A 14,820-nucleotide genomic window follows, 5' to 3' on the forward strand; every position below is an offset into this window, starting at 1 on the left:
TGAGAGTGGAAGTCAGTTGATCAAAGCTAGCAGAGAGCTGAGCTGCGATTTATCCTTAGGTCTGCCCAACTCCTCACTCCATTCCATTAATCATTATGCTGTGCTCCTTAGATTTGGCACATACAAGGGTTTTTAATCCATCTTAATTTGGGATATGTTTTACTTTCTGTGGGGTGATTTTTCTCTTCCATCCTTATACTTTCTATATTTTGAAAGAACTTTTGTACTTACCATGTGTTTCATTCTATAAGCAGTCTCAGATGATTTGGAAACTAACATCTTTTTTTGAAACTTGATGTACTAGTTTAGGGTTCAGTTCTTTCCCTCTCGGCCTACTCTTTCTGTACTTTCTTTGTTTAAAGATGGCAAAAATGGAAATTCTAATGTTGTTGAAAGTTCTTAACAATTTGTTTGGTTAAAGGAAAGAAACTTGGCTTAGTATTTAGGGGATTCAGGGTCTAATTCAGCCTTTGAAGTTTATTCTATTGGAACAAACAATACTGTTTTGCCACATTTTTAGATTATTGTAAAGTAAAAGATCAAATGTGTGACAAGCATTTAGAAGCAGAAACAAAAGTTTCTCTGTCAGCAATCACAATATCTGTAGTGGATTACTGCAATCAGAATTAAAGCCAAATAATTTGGAGCTTTTTGTGGCATTATGAAGATCTACTTAAGACAATTATAATTCATTTGACTTGGTTTAACTTGGACTAATGTACATACATGAAGGCATCCAGGTAGAAGGATGGTCAAATTGCTATCTGAATTTATTGTCTTATAGTAACAGTGATTCTTAAGTGACTATCCATTGATAAGTGAAAACTTAGTCATATTTTACTAAGCTGTATAGAGTAAGATAAAAAGTGGGAAGGATAACTGTGTTATGAAAGTGTATGAAAGTGAAGGAGAAGAGGGAAGTGTGAATTTCAGGGAAATGAGGCTCAATAAGGTCATTGAGAAACAGCCTAAGGCTTGAATTCTGGATAACTATGTGTTAATAGAGTCAGCTGCTGAGTGTGGCTGGTGGTTTTACAGTATGGAAATGCCCCTTCATGAATTAGGCCAGAGGCTTAAGGGAGCTGGCAGTGCTCTGTTATTTCTGAAATAACACAGTGAACTAAAGGAGTGTGTAGCTTGAAAGATTGTCCATGGCATCTCAAAGTTCAGTCTCATTTCTCCCAGGCTCCATGTGTGGGAGAGAGGAATGGTAGGTAGAGTGGGAGGTTTGGGGTTGGTCTTTATGGTATACTTCATTGTCTTCAGCATCGATTGTTTCTCTGAACCTTTTCAGAGTCTCCCAAAGTATCTTCAGACACTATACTCAACAATTTTTGCCGTGTTCGTATACTTTCTTTTCTTATTTTTAAACTCGAATGTATTTTACTTTTTATTTGTTCTATTTAGTTATGCATGATAGTAGAATGTATTTTGACACATATATATGGAGTATAACTTCTCATTCTTCTCATTATATATGATATAGAATTAACATTGGTCATTTAATCATATATGTGCATAGGAAAGTCATGTCTGATTCATTTCGTCTGCCTGTTCCCATTCCCCCTCCCCTTCTTTCATTCCATTTTGTCTAATACAAAGTACTTCTATTCTTCCCTATGGACCCCCGCCCCCCATTGCGAATTAGCATCTGCATATCAGAGAATACATTCGAATCCATTTACCAGCAAATGCCATTATTCTGTTCTTCTTTATGACTAATATTCTGTTGTATATCTATATCACATTCTCTTTACCCATTTATCTGTTGAAGAGTACCCAGGTTGGTTCCATAAACTTGAATATATTTTAAACACAAACTTTATATTTTTGTTGTAATCTCAACTTTAATATGTTAGTTATAGTTTTTCTTAACGCACACTGAAATAAGTACATAAAATTAGCATAAAACCTGCCTATTTGGGTTCTCTTAAAATTATCTTGAGAAATGCGCTTTTCATTTAATTTTAGCTCTTCTCTTTATAGATTGGGTAGACAGAGAGCCTACAGTGAATGATCAAAGGGGAAGTTCAAAGACTGGAAATAGGGGATTTGAAGTAGAATTTTCTAGACAAATGTAAAATGATGGATGGGAACTATGTTTCCCTGTAGGTTATCAGCCTAAAGCAAATTTGGATTAGACTTACATTTAATTTTTCTTTCTTTTTTAAAACATAAAGACAAAAAATCTACTGAGTAGTGTTTAGGCTACTTAAATTTTAGACTTTGTGTTTTCTCCCATTAATTTCTTGGCAGAAATTTTGTCTGGAAAATTTCAAACTTGCCTTGGCTTCAAGTAGAGGGGAACAGGATTTACAAGATTTCTTCTTGTTCATGTTAGTGATGAGATATACTCACTAGCTCCTAAACCCAAGAGTTTAGTTCTGAGCCAGCATCTGTGAGTTACCTTTTATATGCCAGATTCAGTACTGAGCCCCGTGATGCACAGAGGAAGCCATGGCTCCTGCCCTCTGGAAGGCCAGATATGTGAACAGCTGAAACAGTCCAGTATGATGCTGTATGTGCCAGATCCAGGAGAAACCAATTCCTTGTGTTGATCAACAAAGGCCTTAATAGCTGGGAGAGCAGGAGGGCCTGGGAGCATTGAGGCAACATACAGTTGGTGGCAGGGTCCTTCCTTTCTCCTTAGGTAATCTCCATAGGTGAGTGTTATACAGAATTTCTGTGGGTTCTGCATTGGCCCACATGATGTTCCCAGGAGCCATTAATGTTTTGAATATACAGTAACTTTCAGCCTTGCTTCTCTGACACTTTCACATGAATTTGAAACAAAAACTAGGGAGCCTTAAAAAATAGTTGGCATATTGAGATGGCATCATTTCCAAAACAATATCTGAATGAGGTTCTGTGCTTCAGGGTCAACTCTTCTTGTTTAAATATACTCAGGCCTACTCTATGTAACTGGAAGCAATGTGACTGGGATTATAGGGTGAGTTTTGTCAGGTTAGACAAGTTGTCTTTACAGTGTAAAGAACTCTTTAGAGCAGCCCTCACTATCTGAATGACTCCATGTCTGGGTAGCAGGGTGGTATGTGCAGGGCGGGAGAAACAGAATAAAGCAAATCAACCTTTGCCAGTTTAGTTTGTACAGAATCTGAGGTAGCAAAATTCTGGTCTCCACTTACCTTCTTACCCTCCCTATAACCTGAGCCCCTCTCCCCTCTCCCCCTGCATCACAGTCACAAACCAATAGTTGAGAGAACTTCAATTGCTTCAAATGCTTATAGGGGCCAATTAAAGGGGAACCTTCCAGACTCTTCTGGGTGCCTAAATACCCACTATGCTAATTGCATTGATGCCAGCTTCCAGTCTTCGACTTTTGGGGATTTTATAAATATACAGGCTTTTTTTTTTTTCTTTTTCTAAATCACTGGCAAGACTTTTTTTTTTTTTTTTTTTTTTTTTTCCTGAAAGGAGCAAGAAATAATCCCCTGAGGAGATTGAGCACTACTTCAGACCCAGCCACTTCTTTGTGTTGCCAGAGACCTTGCCCCTCCTCAGACATAACCTTAGAGGACTATTTCTTTTGGCCAGGTCTCTGACCTTGAAGGATCCACCCAGCTGCCTTGAAGCTTTGGGTGCTAGACATAATATTGGCAGAATCCAAGAGTTATTTCTGTTTTATGTGTTTTATTTAGCATGACTGTATTAACTTTTTTTTTTATTCACCAGACGTTCTGCTCTAAAATATAGAATGCTTCCCCCAAACCACTGCTGTTGAGTTTTCTTATACATATATTTATAGTCTAAAGCACATTTAAGAATATAGAGACTCTTAGAATAAGGTAGCACCCCCAAGGGATGCCATATTGCCTTTCTCTTAGAGTCAGGACAGGTCGAGAATGTGGATTGACCTTCAGTGTGTGTTACGTTTTAGTTTTTTCTCTTGAATGTGATGAGGCAGTTTTTCCTTGGAAAAATAGTTTGTGTTCAGCTTGGGAGGTGGATTTTTCACCGTCGGCTTTTCCCTTTAATAATTGAAAACCACTGTTCATTATTTACATAAAACTGTCTTTTTCTGGTCTGCTTTCTGTAACCTTTCCCCTCTTAAGAATTTTAAGAATTCCCTGACTTTCCTCTGGGGGATTTTATGCCTGCTTTATCCCAGATGTGGACATAGACTATGCCGAGGGTTTTTTTTTGTGTGTGTGTGTGTGTGTGTGTGCCTACATTTGAAAGACGTTCTTTTAACCAGTGTACAAATCTACCACTGAAAAGAGGGGCTTTTAAGAAAGTGAAGTAGTTGAGAAAATATGTGAACTTGGTTTAAATTTTTGATTTACTGAATGACTCCCAACATCTCGTAGGCAAAATGAAAAAATAGACCATAATTTCAGATAATAAAGGGAAAACACACATGTTATTTCAGCATTTTAATTCCTAGATTTTATTTTCTGAATGAAGGCATGTCAGTTTCTAGTCCAGGCAGCCCTGCGTCTGGTCTTCAGGATGGGTTGGCTGATGTCAGCCAGGGAATGCATGGGCTTGGCTGATGTTCATACTCTCTTTGTCCTCTCTGTCTCCACCTTCTGTTCACACAAAGAGAATCTGTAGCCACACTCATGGTATTTTGTCTGCTTACATGTGCATAGATGTCTTGTTCTTAATCTCTGGTTCAGAATGTAAAATGCTAGGAAGACAGAAGTTAGAGGAGCCTGTCTTAAGAAATACAGGATTTTCTGTTTTTTCATAATGTGTGCTCAGATTCCTAGCTGACAGTTCACTCTCAGCTTTTGGTTATTGTGGTTTATGTATTAATGTCTAAAAAATACCATAAAATCTAAACTTCTCTGCATTTGAGAAACAATGTCAAGGTTTGTTCTTTCCCTACTTGAACAATCATACTGTTTCTCTAGTAAATTTCTTCCTAATTCATATTTTTGTTGTATTTAAAAAATAAAAATTTGTAAGTTTTAATTTTAATTCTTTTCCTAGTAAGTGAGGTTCCATGTACCCCCAACCTGTGCCGTGTTCCTTTGAGTGACATATGCTCTTCTTTATTTTCTCATGTAGGATCTTTCGAAGATGGTTTGGCTGCCTTGGAGATTTGGAGATCTGATGCCACAATGAGGACTCACACACGGGGGGCCCCCAGTGTGTTTTTCATATATTTGCTTTGCCTCGCGTCAGCGTACATCACTGACGAGAACCCAGAAGTCATGATCCCCTTCACCAATGCCAACTACGACAGCCACCCAATGCTGTACTTCTCTAGGGCAGAGGTGGCTGAGCTCCAGCTCAGGGCTGCAAGCTCACACGAGCATATTGCGGCCCGGCTCAGAGAGGCTGTGCACACTATGCTATCCAGCCCCTTGGAATACCTCCCTCCCTGGGATCCCAAGGACTACAGTGCCCGCTGGAATGAAATTTATGGAAACAACTTGGGCGCCTTGGCAATGTTCTGCGTGCTGTATCCTGAGAACATTGAAGCCCGTGACATGGCCAAAGACTACATGGAGAGGATGGCAGCGCAGCCTAGTTGGTAGATTTTTGTCTTTTTCTTCCTTTTCTATTAACTGCAATTTAAAGAAATGAATCCATCAGTGAAACCTCAGAGACCAGATTTTCGTGTGTGTGTGTGTGTGTGTGTGTGTGTGTGTGTAGGAGGAGTGCTTGTTACTTGTGTTGCCTGTGGCTTATGAGCTGCCTGTTTCAAAAAACACAGTTACCACACCATGTTTCAAGTAAGAAGGAAAATGTTTAGATGCAAATTAACCAAAGAAAAAAATAATTTGGTAACTTGGGCATACAGTGTCGGGTTGATTGTTGAGAATTCTTTCTCCTTTGTGCAATCTGCATGTACAGTCATGTATCACTTAACAACAGGGATGTGTTCTGAGAAATGCACCATTAAGTGGTTTTGGTATTGTACAGACATCAAAAGGTATATTTACACATACCTACATAATATAGACTATTGCACACCTGAGCTATTTAGTATATGTGTTTAGTGTATATGTGTGGTGTATACAAATACATACATACATATACTCCAATCCCTTGGAGTACTTCCCTCCCTGGAACTCCAAGGACTTTAGTGCCTACTGGAATGAAGTTTATAGAAACATTTGGGGGCCTTGTACACATACACATGCCATATGTGTGTGTGTGTGTATATAATGCAATTATATATTTATATGTACATACACACATTATATATATATGTGTATGTGATCATATATATAGAATGTGTGTATGTATATATAAATATATAACTGCATTTTATATACATATGTATATGAACATTAGTAGGGTTTTTTTTTGTTTCTATTTCGGTATTAGGTTTTGATTGATCTCTCCCTGTGATTTAAACTTTTGGCTAGCAAGAAATTTCAGCCAATTAGAACTTATATGCATTTTATGACAATAAAGAGCTACAAGTCAGTATGATGGATTACTAACAATTTAAAATAATATTCTATCCAGTAAACAACCGGACTATTCAAACCTTTCGGAAAATCAGTGTTATAGTGTAATTGTGTGAAGAATTCTATGTAATAGTTCACTTTTAGAGGTTTACAATTCAAGAACAAGCTTCGAATATCTTTTGATTAGCTTGAATTCATTTTATTTGTTTATAATTAATGCTTCCATCTGCTTCCAGAAAGATACAGGCTGAATTGACTAAACTAGGCATTCTTTAGTTATTTTTAGTGATACTGAGTTTTAATATTCATTCATGGTTCAGTTGCACTAAAAATATTTATATGATATAAGAAATATCCTTTGAAAATTACATAAGATGCCACTTGTAATAGGGATGACAAGGGTGCATTTTTAAATGCTTAGAAAAATCAGTGAATACAAGTAATTTTGTGATGAATTGCATCTTTCATAAATTAAATTTTGTATATCACAGAGGTGAAGAATAGTGATTTGTGAGTTTAATAAGTATCTGAAATTTCTTATTGAAAAAAATTATGGAAGAGTTGCCATGAAATCCATAAGAGAACTGAATTTTTTAGCATTATTGTTACATATATATACTCATTTCGAAGCTTACAATGTTTTAGGAGAAGAATCTTTTGTTGTTGTTGTTGTTACAGAGCCTAGCCATGTATGTGGCAGTTTCTAGTTTTGAGTCACATTAACTGATCTTATTCCTGATACCAAGAGATAAAAGATAGATGGAAAATGTATCTGGTATTTGAACTATAAGATTATATTATTTAGTGTTGCAGTAACTCACTTGACATTCATGCAGTTCATTAAAATGACAACCATGTTTACCTTGTTTAGGAAAAAAAAAACCTTTAATGTTTACAAGGGTATTTTTTCTTTTAAAGTCCTTTTTATTTCAGATAATTGAATTTTGACAGATTAAGATATTGATGAAAATGTCCCATAGACATTACTGTAAAAAATTGCCTATTTTGGGCTGGGGTTATAGATCAGTTGGTAGAGGCTTGCCTTGAATGCACAAGGCTCTGGTTTCAATCCCCAGCACCACAAAAAATAAACAAACAAATAAATAAAATAATCTATTTCACCTCATAAAAGACTTAACATTGTGAAGTGCCTTTTCTAGTGGATATACTTTTAGCATAAATACAATAACATAGAGAATTGTACAAGACTAGTATGATTTTATCATTAAAATATAAAACATTCAGATGTATTAATATGAACAAATATTGTTATTTTAGAGGATTAGCTATCTTCTTTGATTGAAAGAAGGAAAATAGGTAACTTCAGGAAAAATTTTAATTTTCACATAATTTCTACAGGTTCAGATTCACTGGTCATTGGAGATGTATGGAAATTGATTAAAGGATGAATACTTTATTAATGGCAATATTGATAAAAATAGGTATAATTCTATGCCATTCTCCATAGCCAACAACCAATCTATGACTTAATGGGTCTGAAGTTGACTCTTTCTTTTGATCTCATGAAGCTGAAGGATAGAAACTAAGGGTATGCCTTTACAACTAGTTTCTAATTCCAAAAGTGATCAGTAATAGTATTATTCAAATAATAATATTTGAACATTTCAAATTGTGCATTTTAATGATTTTATGAAAATTTAAGCCTTTTAAAAACTGAAGAAGGTTTTAACAACTTTTTAAAATGGATTTTTTAAAAAATCCATTGACTGTATTGTCCTCATTGACTTATTCATTAAATCAACAAACATTTACTGAGCATTTACTTTGTGTTTTACACTGTTGAGTGCTAGGGATTTAAAGATGAAGAAATGGCTTAGTAATTTTATAATTTGCATCCAGCAGAGGGATGGATGGATACTCAAAGCATTGGATACTAGAAGTATTTCTTCTTCTCAGAATGAAGTGTAAGGATTATTTAGTGAGGAGTTTCTTTAGTTTTCATCAATGATTGACTTAAACAGTGGTATCCTGTTGCACTCTAGTGCAGTGGGAAAGTACCCACTTGGAGTAATCCTCCGGGCCTATGTGTAAATTCTATCTCCCCACTCTTGATCTGTGTTACATCAGATTAATTTTCTTAGTTTGAGCATTAGTGTCTCTCCCCCCACTTTTTGATACAGGAGATTGAACCCAGGGGCACTTAACCACTGAGTTACATCCCTTCCCCTTTTTATTTATTATTTTGAGACACGGTCTAAATTGTTCAGGGCCTCGATAAATTATTGAGGTTGGCTTTGAACTTAAGATCCTCCTGCTTCAGCCTCCTGAGTTGCTGGGATTTTAGGCATGTTCCAGCTGAGCATTAGTATCTTGAGTGATATATAGCTGCTATATCTAACTCGTAAGGTTGTTAGGAGGATTAAGCAAGATAAATAATGTAAAGTACTCAGCAAAGGTCTTGTAACCTAGAAAGCCTTCAGTAAAAAACAGTGACAGTTATGGTAGTTACTGCTGCTATTATTTTACCTAGTGCTTAGACCCTGTTTGGCTTGCAACTTGGTATGTGTAAGCTCTAAGGAAACAAGTTTTTATTCAGAGATTTTACCACCTGTATTCAAAATGTTCTCAAACTGGATCTGTTTAACTCATACAATTTTCCTTTTGTGTTTGTTCTGTTAAAATTTTTAGTGATGCTCCCCTGGGCCTCTTCTTAACGCAGCACATTAATGGTAGCACTAGTGAAGAAGGCTCTGGGGAAAGTGACAATGGTATGTCTTTTGTCTGCAAGTGCATATGAGATAAACATGATATAGATTTACTAATGTGGCTCATTTCATTGAGTAGTAAATAAGGAACTTCAAAATTTACCTCTATAAATAAGTTTAAGAATTTGGGCCATCGTGGAAGAAAAGTTAAATGGAAAATACTATATAATTGTACTGTTTCCATCTAATTTACCACAAAGTAGAAAGGGAATCTAAAAGATTGATAAGAATAATGGTGGTGATTGAAAATAGACAGCATGCATTTTAATTGTGTGTGTTTCTGAGTACCCAGACCACTGGGCACCACAGAAAGATGAAGCTTATCTGTGCACTGTGTCTGCCTTCGAAGGACTGCCCACATTCTTTCTCAGAAGATCTCTCCTTTTTTTCTCGTTTCTACTAATCCTCACGCATTGTTTCTTTCATTAAAGTAACAGCTTGTGCTTAACTTAGTTCTAAAAATCAAATTAAAAAAAGATAGTCTTTTTAAAAATCCTTTTAAATAAGGATTTTTTCTCTGTAGATCTTGTCTTCCAAAAGGATTTAGATTGCAGTTAGATCTGCTTTATCCAAAAGCTCAATTAGAACTTAACATACAACACTTTTAGAAGGCATAATGATCTAAGATGATAAACCCAGGGCTGGTAACAAGTACACTTAAAGTGAATTCACTCTTTCTATAATATCTCCTAGTCTGTGTAGTCAAGTTCTGTTTATGCCAATTGGCACATGGGGCTATCTTCATTTTTAAATGATTCTTTCCTGAATTCTAGTCTTACATGGTTTAAAAAAAAAAGCCCTCACAGAAATATTGCAAATAAGTAAAATCGTCTTTCATTTTTTTTCCCCTCAAGAGCTTAAACTTTGAGTTAAAGATATAGCTCAGTTGGTAGAGTGCTTGCTTCGCATGTACAAGGCCCTGGGTTCAATCCCCAGCACCAAAAAAAAAAAAAAAAAAAAAAAATGCCCCCAAGAGCTTAAACTTTAAGGTAGGAAAATAATAAAAACAGGATTTACAGATTTAAAAGAAATTTTTCAAAAAAATCAGTTTCTAGAGTGAGTTTGTGGAGTACTTTTGTAAAATTTTCATAATATTCCTGTATTTTCATTTGCTTATTTGTGCATACTATCCTTCCCTATCTTAAGGAAATGTAAAATACAAAATTCAAATTAAAAGTATCTGAGAAGCCAGGCCTATTGGCTCATGCCTGTAATCCCAGCATCTGGAGGGGCTGAAGCAGAAGGATCACGAGTTCAAAGCCAGCCTCAGCAAAAGTGAGGTGCTAAGCAACTCAGTGAGACCCTGTTTCTAAATAAAACACAAAATAGGGCAGGAGATGTGGCTCAGTGGTCAAGTGCCTCTGAGTACAAGCCCCAGTACAAAAAAAAAAAAAAGAAGAAAGAAAGAAAGAAAAAAAGTATCTGAGAAATAAAAGAGGGGGTGATTGGGGACATCAACTGGAAAAGGCATAACTCAGTTGCTAAAATATGTCTTACAGACCATGTCAAAAATGGGCCCTGAGGGAGTGTGTGTGTGTGTGTGTGTACAGCAACAAAGAAAGTAAGGCTTCCTCAATTTTCAAGTTTGCAATGTACATGAAATTAAAAAGCAGGTCAGTTACTCTGTAAAAGTATTACTAATCGCAGGGCGCTGTGGTGCACACATCCTTGTAATCTCAGTGGCTCAGGAGGTGAGGCAGGAGGATCAGGAGTTCAAAGCCAGCCTTGGCAAAAGCAAGGGACTAAGCAACTCAGTGAGACCCTATCTTTAAATAAAATACAAAATAGGACTGGGGAGGTGGCTCAGTGGTCGAGTACCTCTGAGTTCAATACCTGGTACCAAAAAAGAACTACTAGTCTTTGCCGGAGGATCCCCAAAGAAATTTCATCTAGGGTTTTCATGAAGAACCCTCACCATTCTAATAAACACTGTTACAGTGCATGTGTGATGAATTGCATGAGGTTGTTTTTCACACCACGATGGACTGTTTTGCCTATGTGTATGTCAATGGAGGCTGTCTTAAGAAAATTTCATTAACACATACAGGGGTGGTGGGGATGTAGTTCAGTGGTAGAGTACTTGCATAGCATGTGTGAGGTTCTGGATTTGTTCCCCAGTACCAGAAAGGGGGGGGGGGGGAAAGCCTGGGAAAGCAGGTTGGGGATGGAGAGGATGAATTTATGGTTTAGCCCAAGCTACTTTTTCTTTTTAAGTCTAGCTTAATTCAGTAGAATTTTTTATATATAAGGAAATGAAATAACTTGCATGTTCATCAGGCAGCTTACTGTATATCTCAGCCAAGCTCTTAATATGAACTTGACATCATAACTCCTCAGCAAATTCTCACAACAACAAAACCAAAGTCTCATTGAATTATTGGAAAACACCTCAGAGCCTAAATCACTTAAGAAAGATATAATTAAGTTTACCGTATTTCACTTAATCAAATAGGACAATGAATGAAAGAGATTTAAGATAGGATTGTATCAAAGGGGATATACGTACGCCTTGGTTGATGGCATAGTTATCCAGTGTGCATTTCCCAGTAGCAGACTTTTCAGGGTTTTCCTCTTAAATTGTAAATGATGGGTAACAGGCCTGGTATAGTGGTCTTTGGGGGCAAATCTATATAGTGCTTTCATCTTGGCTCTGCTACTTTAATTAGCTGTGTGTCCTTTGGGAGGTTCCTTAACCTCTGTAAAACCTGTCTCTTCATCTGTACAATGTGGATGTTACCTCCCTGCTAGGTAATGCACATCAAAGCTCTTTAGCATTATGTGCTTGGCACACAAGTTCACTAAGAGTTTATCATTATTACCCATTAATAGTTGTGAAGATGAACCTTTTTATTTATCTATTTGTGGTGCATAGTACTCCATTTTCCCTACTCTGTCATTTGAGGGTGGTGTTTTTTGAAGTATTTGTTGTGAATCATTCTCTCTCCCTTTCCTTATAGTATTTTTTTTTTTTGCTTACTTATCATCTGACAGAAAATAAATCACAGGGGAAAGAAATTACTTCACTCTTGCATCGGAGCCAGTTGGCTACAGGAAATCAGGAGAACTGGTGGGAGAAACAAAGAAAGTTGAACTTTTGGACAGAGAAGTAATTGTATTTTTTTTTCCCCTGCAACAGACTGAGTATTAAATCTTTGCCTGTAGATTGCAAACTTCTGGATGGTGACATCTGAGGGTGTGTTTGCAAAATAAAATAAAATAATAAAATAAAGAGAGGAAAAAAGAAAAGGCTCTGTCACATTGAAGTGAACCAGCTGGTTTCCCTGCTGTACATACAGAAATGAAGAGTGGGCCCGCCTTCCTCAGCATCGCCTGCCTGCTAGGCTCCAAATGCGTTTCCCTGCAGCTGTTTCTCAGGCCTTTTACTTTTCTAAATTGCAAGTTAAGACTGGGAATCAAAAGCGGGGAGGAAGTAGCTGGGCCCCGACATGTGGAGCCACAGCACCGTGAGTAAAAAGATCAGGTTTTCCTCTCACGACCTTTCAGCGATGGAGGATTAGTCCAGAATGCACCTGGAATCCATTAAAGTGGACTCCTGGAAACAAATGTGGGGCTGTCAGAAACCCGGCCCCCAATTCCCCTGGCTTTTTCTCATTCATGTTTTTCCTTTCTCTTTTCTCCACACCCTCTTCCCCAATGTTTCTGCCTTTCTTTTTCTCTGTCCCTTTCATTTTGTGACCTAAAGTAAGTTCTCTCCAAGCCTCAGATCCTTGGAACCATGAGGGTGAAATAACTGGTGGCTACAAGCCTTTTACATTGATCAGATTCTTTAATCTGATGTGTTAGGAACCTGGCCATTAGGATTTCCTTTCCTGAATCCCATTTCGTAAGCAGGTTGTTGCAGCATTATTATTTTGTTTTGGACCAGCAGACCTGTCTGTGGCTGAACTAAGCTTGTGGAGAAGAGCTGAGGAGAAGCAAAGTCAGGTGTGCAGGAGAGCTCAGCATCATCTGAGAGTGCTGTTGAGCAGTCGTGTGTAGAATTGTCACACTCTACCTGGGATACTCAGCTAACCTAAATTGTTGCTGCTTAACTAACTTGAACTCTATAAACTCTTCTCCATCTATTTCAACTGCAAAAGAGGTTAAAGTAGTTCTAATAATACTTTGTCCTATCAATAACTTTTAAGATATTTTCTGACAGCTATTATCACACACAATTAAAAAGAAATCCAAAGTGAATTTTCTTTGTGGGATCTGTTAGGTGTTTGATTCTAAGATTCGGTGCCAGCTTGCTCATACTTGTTAAATGTAACACAGGCTTTCAGAGTATGTCACTAGAGAAGAGGTATCTGAAGAAGGAGCCAAGGAGTTCCCAGAAAGAAGGTGGAACTGGACTCCAGACCAATGAGGTCCTTGCCTTATGTGACAGAAAAGAATTTCAGCACATGTCAGTCAGACACATAGACAGAGGTTTACTTATTTAGGAAAGTTGATAACACATTGAAGGGAGAACATGGCCATGTCACGAGAGACAGATTTGGGGTGAAGCAAGGGAAACACATTCAAGAGAGAGTGGGGGTTCATGGCTCTTCTTTTAAAGGAAACTTGGTGAGGGCTGGGTGTGGGAAGGTATGCAGGAATGATATCCGTCTGGTGATTGAAAGACAGTTTATGGTGTTCTAGTCAGAGTTTGGATCCTTAAGCTGATGCATTATCTTTATTATCAGTAGATAGTACTGGAAAGTCCCCTAAATTATAGGTTTCTCAAAATATCAGGTCTCTCTTCACTTAATCTATTTATTAGGGGAGGAGTGTTAATTAACAATGCACAAATACATTTATAGATTTTCCAGGAAGTAACAGGCTTGGAAAACAGACTTGCTTGGGGAGTGACAGGCCTGGAAAACCATGCAGAACTTCTGAATTGAAATTTTATTTCCTTGTCCTTTATGTCTCCTTTCTACCTGTTTTCTAATTTCGTCTATCCTACCTCAAACTGTGCTCAGGGGCCAGAAGAATCCTTGTCTCTCTTTTAATAAGGTGGTACCCCAACCTCATATTACAAGCACAGGTACTATGAATAATGTTCCGCACAGTCCTTATAATCTGGCTTATAAATTTTTCCAATATAAAAACTTGGCAAACAGCTGTTTGGATTTTGTGTGTTCCTTGTCCCTTATCTTAAGGGAAAATGTTAGCTGGCCAAGTGCTGCATGTATATCTGTAATCTATTTCAGAGATGTTTCATCATATATTTTTGAAGTTGGCTTTATTTGTTGGATAAAATAAGTGTTCAATTCTAATACCACTTATGATGTGAAGTTCTGCTGACATTGCATTCTTGCTAATGCTATATAGATATTTAAAACAGCTGACAGTAATAATGGCATGAGTGTGCTCAGAGTCTCTTACAAAACTGGGTAGTTCATTTTACCTTGGGTATCTTCAGAATGGCCTTTTACTTTTTCATATTTTCTGCCATATCCATGAAGGGAACCCATTTTAGCCATGACACAGGATCTCTCAACCATCTTCCCTTCTTTCCTTTGTTAAAGTCAGCATGCTGGCTTTGAACAGCAGGAGGAGACAGTCAGGGGCCAGATCATTGCTTATCCCACAGGATCTTGTGGTTTAGAACTCTTTGTGTGTATGATGGTCTGGAAGGGATGAATCAGGAAAAGAAAAACTAGTTTTAAGCTTATAATATTAGTCTAGAAGGGAAATGAAGACCATAATTAAGACAG

The 14,820-nt window shown here is 37.2% G+C and overlaps 1 protein-coding gene across 3 annotated transcripts in view; it reads left to right on the forward strand.

Moving 5' to 3' along the window:
• Dse (dermatan sulfate epimerase) overlaps positions 1 to 14,820 on the forward strand; it is a 73,079-nt gene that overhangs the window by 20,255 nt on the left and 38,004 nt on the right. For 2 of the 3 annotated variants that reach the window (XM_058573251.1, XM_046426427.2), the window contains exon 2: positions 5,035 to 5,503. In XM_058573251.1, coding sequence (XP_058429234.1) covers positions 5,088 to 5,503 — 416 coding nt within the window. In that variant the 5' untranslated portion in view covers positions 5,035 to 5,087. Of the gene's footprint in view, positions 1 to 5,034; positions 5,504 to 14,820 lie in introns of those variants that run through there. The other variant, XM_046426428.2, reaches the window with a different exon arrangement.

Source organism: Marmota monax, unplaced genomic scaffold (assembly GCF_021218885.2).
Source record: "Marmota monax isolate L192 unplaced genomic scaffold, Marmota_monax_Labrador192_F-V1.1 WCK01_AAM20220418_F8-fsc00174, whole genome shotgun sequence".
Classification (NCBI taxonomy): domain Eukaryota; kingdom Metazoa; phylum Chordata; class Mammalia; order Rodentia; family Sciuridae; genus Marmota; species Marmota monax.